The 10453-nt window shown below is 48.0% G+C and overlaps 1 protein-coding gene and 1 long non-coding RNA gene across 3 annotated transcripts in view; one reads left to right on the forward strand and one right to left on the reverse strand.

The window, feature by feature from the left end:
• RAB11FIP1 (RAB11 family interacting protein 1) overlaps positions 1–5215 on the forward strand; it is a 27556-nt gene extending 22341 nt beyond the window's left edge. The window contains exon 6 of one of the 2 annotated variants that reach the window (XM_036899181.2): positions 2058–4594. In XM_036899181.2, coding sequence (XP_036755076.2) covers positions 2058–2276 — 219 coding nt within the window. In that variant the 3' untranslated portion in view covers positions 2277–4594. Of the gene's footprint in view, positions 1–2057 lie in introns of both variants that reach the window. The other variant, XM_036899183.2, reaches the window with a different exon arrangement.
• LOC130684362 (uncharacterized) lies at positions 4921–10418 on the reverse strand. The gene is made up of 2 exons (XR_008998611.1): positions 10340–10418; positions 4921–7256 (listed from the first exon to the last, which is right to left on the reverse strand). It is a non-coding gene; the product is annotated as an uncharacterized LOC130684362 (long non-coding RNA).
• Between the last annotated feature and the right edge of the window lie 35 nt (positions 10419–10453).

The raw sequence follows: 10453 nt of genomic DNA on the forward strand, positions 1-10453 counted from the left end.
GAAAAGCTATAAAGGTATATTTTGCATGATGCTAAAGTTTTAAAACATAAACAAAGCCAGGAAAATAAGAGACCAGAAGCTCCTATGTTGGAGCTATAGGAAGTAATTTTTTCCCTCTTCTGTATTTGAGTTTTTCCATGGTGAGCAAATACTCCTTTTATACTTAAAAACAAAAGCCTGTTACTTGAGGGGGGAAATTAATGCTAATTCATCTCCAGGGTCTAGTTCAGCTGTCACTCCGTCTGTAAAGTCTGTCCCGGTCTCCGTCTAGCAGTGGCAGTCTCTTGCTCGTCCAGGTCCTAGAGCACATTGTACACCTCTGGACTCTGACCCCAGAGCCCGGATCATTGTCAGTGAGCCCTGTGTGTGTCAGACACTGTGGGGCCCTGGCACCTGTCTGCCCCTCCCTCAGGGTGTCAGCCTCTCCATCTTTCTAGCTCCCAAACTCTTTTGCAGAGTATCTTAATGAAGTCCATACGTTTTGAATAAATAGCGTCCTTATATGACAGGTACAATCTAAAAACGCTTAAGGACTTATTCTTGGCTGTTATTCGCAGACTATTTTTTTTCATAGTGTAAGATACATGAACAGACATGCAACTACTTTTAAAAACTGTGGTGAAATAAACATAAAATTTCCCATCTTAACCCATTTCTGAGTGTGCAGTTTAGTACATTAAGTACATTCACAGGGTTATGCAACCAACCTCCCAAACTCTTTTCCAGACACACAGCCCTTTGGTTGATGATTGTTCTGGAAGTCACAGACAGAGTGCCTGAGGGCTGGAGGAGGTACACTGTGAATATATGCCTTCAACAAATTAAGTTTTCTGCGCAGCCCGTTAGGCTAAAACTACTCTTTACAGAAATGTCAGCATGTGTTTCTAAGCCTGCTGCAAACCCCGTGCCTTTCTTCCTAATAACCAGCACAGGTGGGCTGGGACCTCTGACTCCTGGCTAGTGTGTTGGCAGTTTACATCCCTGGACTGACTGGAGCTTCTGTCACCTTGTCGGGGGACCGTGAATGTTGATTCTGCTCTTAGCCTCCTCTTGTGAAGGGAAGTCTCTTAGGCCTTCCCGGCAGAAGCTGTGGTGGCCTCTGAGTTCTACAGACAAACTTGCCTTGAGCTTGCTCCAGGACCTTGTTTCTTTAAATTCCTAAATCTCCCAGGCCACAGATTTCTGGGAAAGGAAGGCTCCCCACATACTGGAGATGTGGTAGAGCACGTTGCCTTTTATTTAGTCCTTATCTGTGTTTCCTCACGGTTCGGGCCTGTTCACTTTACATCTGGGCTGTAGTTGTGCAGAAGAAATGCTAGTGAGGTGACTCCTGAGGGCTTCCGCTCTCTGCAGGAGTGGGACTGCTGTGCCCTGGCCCAGGCCATGCCATCCACGTCTGAGGCTGCTGCCTGTGGGATGGTGGCACTTCACTTTGATTCTGCATACTTTTTGAGTATGAAATGACTTACAGCGGGGTCTCCGGGGGGCCAGTGCATCAGCCTAATCAGCAACTCCTCCTGAGGGTGGGTAGCTGAGGCAGCAGCAGAGGGTCTGGGATAAACGGCCACCTGTCAGATGGGGAGGGGGCACTGCCTCCTGCACCTTCTGTCCCTAGGGTTTCTTCACGGGCCACCTTAGCGTGGGCCCAGCTGTGAGCACTGGCATTTGACCTTTGGTTATGCCTCAGGTTCACAGACCTCCACTTACTGCATTATCCAAAACACGAAGCCCAGAGTTTAGTCCTGGGGTCTGCAGCCTATGCCCCAAGTCCGATTTCTACATTTATAAAAGGTCATAAAGCAAAAAATCCAAACAAAACAATGAAGAACAGGCAATAAAGAGCCATACACTGCCTGCCACGCCTAGAGTATTTGCTCTTGAGCCCTTTACAGAAAACGCCCATCAGTTGAGAACCTGTTTCCCAACCACCTAAACTGAAACAGATTCCCTGGAGACCCAGGTCACTAATACCGTTTTCTTCTTTTGTATTCTTCTAGATATTTGACTTCTTTGCTGATGTTATCACTTTTTTTCTCCCCGTCTCCCCCTCTCCAAAGAAATACACCCCCTCGGACCCTGCTTTTGCTTATGCACAGCTGACGCACGAGGAGCTGATCCAGCTGGTCCTCAAGCAGAAGGAAATGATAAGCAAGAAGGAGTTTCAGGTTCGTGAGCTGGAAGACTACATCGACAATCTGCTGGTCAGGGTCATGGAAGAAACCCCCAACATCCTCCGAGTTCCAGCTCAGGTCGGCAGAAAAGCAGGGAAGATGTGAGCCGCCGGCATACAGCACTGAGACTTCTTGGGAGTTTGTTCCGCCTGCTCCCGAGGTCAAGGACTCAGTGTGCTTGACAGCCAGCATCCAGGCTCCGAACAACCGTCTCCCTTGCATGTTACCTGGCAAGAGTCAGTGCTACCAATTGGAAGCCAGGTTAATTATTACAGTGAATCTTTTCCTGTACATTCCCAGGGTTTTATTCTTAAATGCCACTGTGCCTTTAACTATGTTGTAAATACTTTATGCCCTGACCAGACAGACATGGTCATAAAATCTGATCCTGGCCCAGAGATTCAGATGGCACATGGGGTATTAATGTATTTTAGCATTACAGGTTTTCTCTCTTTGATGCTGACATTTTAAAATAGGTATCCCCCAGTCACTAAAGTCTGGGGTGAAATGAGAAGGACCCTGCAGTTGGTACCATGTTACACATGCTTTCTTGGCTTTGAGTAGCTCAGGGGTGGCTTTACGGCTGCAGATGCTGAATTTTGATACCATGTGAACCTACTGGGCTTCTTAGACTTGGTCTTGTTTTGACTGGAGCAGAGGAGTTCAGAGGAAGCCTCTGAATGTGCCTTTTAGATTTTGAGCCAGCTGCCTTTTCTAAACATCAGTCTTAAATTGTGCTCTCTAGTCTTAAACTGTCCTTTTTTTCACTCCATAGGGCCCATCTATGAGGGGTGAAAAGTAGAATAGAGAAGTAGAGAGTCACTTTGCACTCAGTCGGGCGCAGGGGTGGTGAGTCCCTCCTCATGACAGCAGGGTTCCTGCTGGCTGGAATGGCCTAGACCGCGCCTTCACAGGGACTGGGTGACCCAGGCATTTACTAAAACCAGCCCACCAGAGACAGAGTGACTTCAGCAGGCTCCCTTTGGCCTTCTGCCCCCGGGCCTGCACCTGGCTCCCTGGTTTCTGTGGCAGCACTTCTGGCATTTCTCCCCCTTGTTAGAAATTTGTGAAGAGCAAGAAGGTGATACTTAATGTTTGGGTTGCTGGGTTTTTAAAGCTAGATTAAACCCATATATTTTTTAAACTAGGATACTTGCACCCCACTTCTCAACTCATAGCTCCAGTTCAGATTCTTCTGGTAATTCCATTGTTAGTAACCCTGTATTGGAATTAGAATGTTTCTGCATCGTTCATTTTCCCCTCCTGTTTGGGACAGAATCTCTTCACATCTAGGCCCTCTGCTGGGGGAAGATTACCACAGGCCAGTGGGGTGGGCAGGGGTTGAGATAATAGCAGCTATTAAATTAGGTACCTCTTCTCTGTATATTCTTGTTATATTGTGGTCAGGAGGCAAGAGATTATTGGCAGCAGAATCCCTTTGCAGGATCCTGTTCGCTGCAACATCAGTTATATCCGGAGCACTTTAATCTGAAGGATGAGACTGTAACTTGATTTATCTAATTAGCTTTTAATTATCTCTAGCTATTTTATTTAATACTTTCCTGCAGTACTGAGGACCATTCTCAGATGTCATATTTTTGTAGTGCTATGGAATTTATTTACATACCTATAAAGAGAACTGTTATTTTCACTGGAACTCTGACAAAATGTACATGTATATATTTGCACCCCAATGTTTTTTACTTACATTAACGTATTTTGACTGTGATAACCCAAGTGCAGCTGGGTGGCAGCTGTGCTCTGAATGGTTTCTTCTTTGAAGAGCTGGTGTGGAGAACTGCATTGTTCATGAGAGGTGGTGGTTAGAAGAGATCTGCTAGCACCTTGGGTGTGAACCTCGGTCAGTGTTTGAGAAGCACTGTCCAGTGCAAGAGTGGATTCCTGTGCTCTGACATGCCTGGGGATTCTGGAGAATGAAGGACAATTCTATTTCATGAGTATCTGGCTCTGCCACTGCCGGAAAAAAATGCAGCCGATAGCATTCCTGCACCTATCAAAAGTAGGTAACCTGGAGGTCATTAGTGAATAACTGTCCTTGAGGACTGTACTACCTGAGGGAGAATTTTTCTGCGAACAGTTTTAGCCTGCCCTGAGCCACGGGCAGGGGTTTGGGGAATTGGAGTGTGGTGCTCCTGTAACGGCGTATGTCGGAGGGCATACACCAGTCTACGCAAGGAGAGATGGGACTTGGCCCCGGCCGCTGTACACACTACCTAACTCACCGGCCCTGGGAGGAGACTGAGCTCTGGGGCAGCTCTTTTCCTGGCCTTGCCTGGCTACCCCTGGAAAGAGAAGTTGGTGCTTTTGAGAAGCAACAAACAGCAAACACCTTGCAGTGAACTTCACTTGATCAGCTTGAAAAAACGTCTGTCTATCCTTTGCCCGGTCGTTTCACATCATCTCATTCCTTGGACTTTGACAGGTGCCCCACCCTCCTTTTTATTAATGTGTTAACCTCATCTGGTAGCAGAATGGAGGAGCAAGAAGGCATGCCCTTTACCATGCCAAACAGCTGTTGACCCCGAGTGGAGAGGGTATGCATGCACGCACGTGTGGGTTTGTGTGTGTGCCTTCCAGATGTGCTAATAGGGGGAGCTTAAAGGGGCACAGGAGTGGAAGGTCCATGACACTCAGCCACAAACGATTGAAGGCCTGAGGCAATTTAATGTTAAATTATGCAGGATCTTCCCTCCCTGGGCCCCTTTCCCTGACTGACCTTTCTTTCCCTGTTAGTATTAATTAATGATAGATCCCTCGAGGCTGAAAGATTTATTGCCTTAAGTGGAGAACTTACCCTCCTAGTACCCATACCAGCCTCCCCTTGGTGGTTTCTCGGTATCTATTACGTCAGCTATAACTTGACCTCTTCTTCCCTCTGGTTGAAGGACTGCCCGGTCTTTTGGGGTTATAGAAGTATTTCCTGCCTTGTTACTTTGGGAATTTTGAATTTCTTTGGTTTTGTTCTTAAGAAGTAGCATAAAATGTCCTACAACACTAAATAAAATGGTACTGCCTTTCAAAGATTTGTGTCTGTACTTCCACAAGGTGCAATAAAAATTTCTGTCTTGCTGAAAAACGTCTCTCAGAGGAGTGACTGTTTCTCCCCATGGGGGTCTCCACCTGGCTTCCTGCTGCCGCCTCGCCTGGTGCCCAGGGGTGCCGATGCCCTTTCTCCTGCAGAGAAAGGATCAGACATCTCTGATTCTTTCCCTGTGACTCACCCTCATATAGCCGCAGGGATCACAACAGTCACCGGATGAACATCAAATTTTCTGCCCTCAAAGCTGCTGCCTCCCTTGGCAACAGGCACTTTGGGCCGAGCCTGTGAATAAGGTCCCTTCCTTGATTCCCCACCCCACCCCCCACACCAATTTCCCAAAGACTGAAATCTTTACTTTAGAGGCAGACCTTGAATTCAGACTGGGTTCAGGATTGCCCCAGGTCTGGGAACCAGGTCCCTGATTCAGTCAGCTTGGTTCATTCGTTTCCGAGGACAGCGTATGAGGGATGTACGAGGAATCTCCTGAGCTCTGCTCTCCCAGACTCCATGCCTCTCCTGAAAAGGTGAGGTCTGCCTGCCTCATAGCCAGCGGCCATGCCCCAGGGGCCCTGACCTCTCAAAGGGGAGGTGATGCTTTTCCTTTCTGAGAGCTGCAAGTCACACTGTGGAGGGGCCGAGGCAGTGCCTGCGCCACTGAGGGCCAGGGGAGCCTGGTTTTGGTGAAGGTGTGGTTACCCAGGTGGATGTCTATGGTGGTGCCAATGTGACGTGATTCAGCAACAGCTTACTTAAAATACGGCCCTCCAGGTTTGATTGAAAACAAAAAATAAAATTAAGGCCCTCTGGAAGGAGAGTGTCCAAGGAAGAAACGTTTAATTATGCGAATGAGCCCAACTTTTCCCCCTGAGATGCATCTCCTTTGCTTTTGGACTTCCTGCTACTGCCACCAAACCCTGGCCTTAGGGTTTAGGCCGTTGTGTCTTTCAAACTCCAGCCCACGGAGGGATACAACCCCCGCCTTTCTTCTGAGTCCCCTCAGCCCAGCTGCTCATCACAGAAAGCTTTTTTAAAGAATGAGACAACAAAGGGGATGATTGTAGATGATATGAACAGCACAGAAGGTGAGCATTCCCACATCAGGAATCTGGGCTGATGGAGTCAGGCCCCGGACCTCTGCAGCCCGGTAGGCACCTGCCGGGTGGCCTCGGGTTCTTGGCTTAGCCTCTTCGCTGGCACAAAGGCCTCTGGGGTCTCTAGCGAAGCAGCGTCTACATCCCGCTCCGCCACTCCCCTGCCCACTCCCTTGTTCTGTACATTTTTCTAAGTAATGTCATACATGTTTATTCTTAGGAAAAAAGAAATCCTATGTTCTCCACTACCAAAAGGTAACCACTTATTTTGATACTGTTTTCTCTGGATTTTTCCATACACACAGAAACATTTTTATTTAAAGAAAGTGAATTTTCTTGGGATTTTTTGTTTATATTCAAGTGCACTTGACATACCCTCTTATATTAGTTTCAGCTATGCAGCCTAGGCATCAGCATTTGCACAGGAGGAAGTGAAGTGATCTCCACTCACCACACATCTTAGCTGCCATCTGTCACCAAAGTTGTTACATTAACTATATTCCCTATATTGTGCATTGCCCCCATTTGTCTTATTTATTTAGATACATTTTAAATGAAGATGGGAACACCCAGCACAGACTGCTTTGAGCAGTTCTGCATGCAGCAACCCCTGAGGGATCTGAGGGAGATGATGCCCCAGCCAACAACCCTCCACAGATGAGCCGTAGTGGCTGCAAAGTAACTGGGTTACTTCTAGTTCAGGTTATGAGTGCAGCCACTGCTGGACCAGAATGGGGACCTGCTGGGAAGGCACCCTGCCCCCACTTCCTCATGAACAGCGGTCACTTACCGGGTAGGGTTACCCCTCTTTAGCCACAGCCAGGTGTCAGCCGCACAGGCTCCCTTAGCCGGCGCCCAGTCTCTAAGCAAATGGATTCTGTTCCTCAGCCTCCTCTTCAGGCACCATCTCTGGGGCTCTGCAGTCTTGCCATCCTAGGAAGGCAGGAGTGATGCCACTGCACATTCACATGAGGCGTACGGGAGCTCTGTGGGGACAGTGTGTCCCAAAGCCACAGAATCTCCGGGGGGAGCGGGTCCTCACTTAGCCTTTCAATGCTTGACGACTTTATACAGAAACCTGTATCCTGAGCCCTGGAAACAGTCATCTGGGTGACATCACTAGGCTGCCCCAGAGCTGAGAGAAAGCTGCTTCTGTCCTTAAGTATCAAGTGCGCACTTCATGCTGAAGCCTGACTGCAAAGGAAGGTCCGTTTATTGCGTTCCTACTGTGCGCTGAGCACTGACCTATATACTATTCTTAATTTTCATCAAGGTAGTTAATATCTCAGTTAATAAAACTGAGTCTTAGGCATCAGAATTTTAGTTTCTAGGGTCCCACAATGAATGGTTAAGAAAGGATTTGAACTCCTCACCTGTCTGACCTAGAAGTCTAGGATGGGTCAGCAAATATGGCCTGCCTCGAGGCAAGAATAATTTTTACTTTTTGTATATCTGGAGATCTCATGTAGAGAATGATGACCACAGTCAATAATACCACACTGAATATGGAAGATTTCAACATTTTTTAACAATACAAAAATCAAAATAACAGTGTTTCATGATATATGAAATTCCAATTTCAGTGTCCACAAAGTTTTATTGGAAGAGCCAGCCATGCTCGAATGTTCAATAATTACCTACATTACACATTACAACAGCAGACTTGAGTAGTTGCAACAGAGACCTTATCATCCACCAAACCTAAATATTTGCTATCTGGCCCCTCACAGAAAAGCTTGCTAACTCCTAGTTTAGGATTACTTTTGGGGTCAAGGAGATAATGCTTTGATTCACTTGAAATCTCAGAGGCCTGGAATAGGCAGGGAATACGGTATAACTCACCCCTCAAGACAAGGCCAGATAAGCTGCTGCCCCCCTGAGGAGGGCAGTTCCCAGAAAGCTAACGGGTATTCGTGCTGTCAGTCGGTGCCCCGAATGGCAGCGTGTGTTGCTTTATCGATGCCTTGTTCTTAGGGTTCAAGAAATTGAATGCAGTTTTCTCAGCCCAGGAAAGGGGAAGTGTGTGAGGAGACAGAATACATGACTCAGAAGGGGAAAGTGGCTCTGAGGAGGGAAGGCACCAGGGCTTCCCACGTGCAATGTACTGCATAGAGTACTGTGTCCCACCGTGGGTGCGTCCACTGAAGAACTGAGGTGGTGGGGAGGAAATACAGTCAGCAAGACTCCCAGGCCTGAGCCAAGTGCCAGGCTTAGTGGCAGAAGGAGAGAAGCCTCAGGGCTCAGAGCCAAAACTGGTTTAGAACGACTCTGCAGTCAGCTGAGCCGGGAGGAGCCAGGGGCAAGGCCGGGTTAAGGGCCCAAGGGCAGCCTGACTCGCCCTGATTACTTGCTGTACATCAGAGTGATCCTGCCTCTGAGAAATTTCATCTGCTGCTTCTGACAGGCCCACCTAGGACAGGTGTTCACAGGAGTTGAACAGCTCTTCATGGAGTGCCAGCCCTCACTGTAGGAGGTGCTCCCCGGGCCAGGGGAGGAAAAGGCCGGATCCTTCCCACAGAGCCTTGCAAAGGGAAAGTAAGAGGGGCAAACAGCTAAGGAGAACGCACACTTCCACCCAAGGAAGAACTAGTGCAAAGCTTCCTTCTGGTCCCACACCATCAGCGCTTTCCTCTTCAGTCTCCTCTCTAGCCAAGAACTCTGGTCTAAAGGTCAGTATTTCTCATCTGGAACCATGGCTGGGGCAGCCTTTCCAAGTCCTCCCCTTCCCAGTAGCTTTCTACTTGAATGCAGCCCATTCTGAGCACTGAGCATTCCAAAAACCTGTGTGCCAGGTGCCAGGTAACACCTGCCATGGATCCAATTCCACAGGCTGTGGGCCGGTGGGGGTGGGGGGAGGGGATTGAGGAACATCTGTTAAACAGATAAGTACTATCATTGAATGACAATTAACTCTTAGAAGACTTTGCAGCAGCAGGATGGGCACTGAGGATGGTGTGTCTGTCCTGATCTCCTGGAGGGGAAGGCAAATCAATTTCCTAAAGATACATATCAGTTTCTTCTTGAGAAGGTGGAGAACATACAAGTTTTAGTAGAGTGCGCCATCTTCTGGACTGAGTCCTGCCCACCTCCCAGCCTGTTTGTGTCTGAAGGCACGGGCTCTTAGGGTATCACACACTTGTGACTGGAAAAGAGAATCGCCCCTCTACCGCTTCCAAATGCTGGCTGGAGGATCGCAAAACCGTGCTTCCACTTCATTATGCCCAGTGTCAGGGAAAGCAGAATTTCAAGGCTTCTGTCATGGACAAATGACTTGTGATGAAAAACTCTACCTTTTTTTTCTTTTAAAAGTGCAGTTAGGTTTCAAGATCTGCACAGAATTGAGAACGAGAGGAGCCTGATGCTGTTCTGTATGATATTCTGTAAAGAACTATTCCCGGTGCAATTATGTTGCTTTTAGGGACACGTTTCCCCACCCCAGTAAGGATGCTGACTGTACTGTCTAAAACTAATGGGTGTTTCTGAGAGGTATGTGTGTTCATACAAGCGTGCAAGTGTGTCTCAGTATCTGCTGGACAACCAGAAATAAGTCCTCATTCGTACACCTCACAGTAGTGGGCAAGTCTAGAAGAGAGGAGCCTTGGGATGCCAAAGCTCACCCCAGGCTATGTGCTGAAGCCCCCCGTGTGGTGTGCAGCTAGAGCGAGCACGTAAGGGCCTGAGCTGGTGGGGATAACTGCCTCCCTCCTTGCGCGGGTCCTCCAGGGTGATCAAGTGGTTTGACGGATGGCATCTCTCTAAAAAGGAGGAAACAATGGCCTAGGGAAGTGCTCTGGAAAGTAGAACACAATTTTCTGCTCTCTCTCTGCACTACCCTCCCTATATACTTTGTACTATGACCCAAATCAACATTCCTTACCAAAGAGAAGTGGAAAATCTTCCATTCCCCTAGTGCTTTAGAAAAGAAAATTGTTTGGGGATAGCAACAATTTCTTGTCTGTTATGCATGTCCTTGTACATACAAAGTTCACCCAAATTCAACCCCCGGTGTGGCTCACCTCAACCTGACTACAGACACCGGGGAACCCGAAGACGCAGTCCAGATCAGGAATCTCCTGTAGTAGCTCACGTTTCTACCCGAGTCCACAGAGACAAGGACCGGAAGTGGGGCT

This window comes from Manis pentadactyla, chromosome 7, assembly GCF_030020395.1.
Source record: "Manis pentadactyla isolate mManPen7 chromosome 7, mManPen7.hap1, whole genome shotgun sequence".
NCBI lineage: Eukaryota > Metazoa > Chordata > Mammalia > Pholidota > Manidae > Manis > Manis pentadactyla.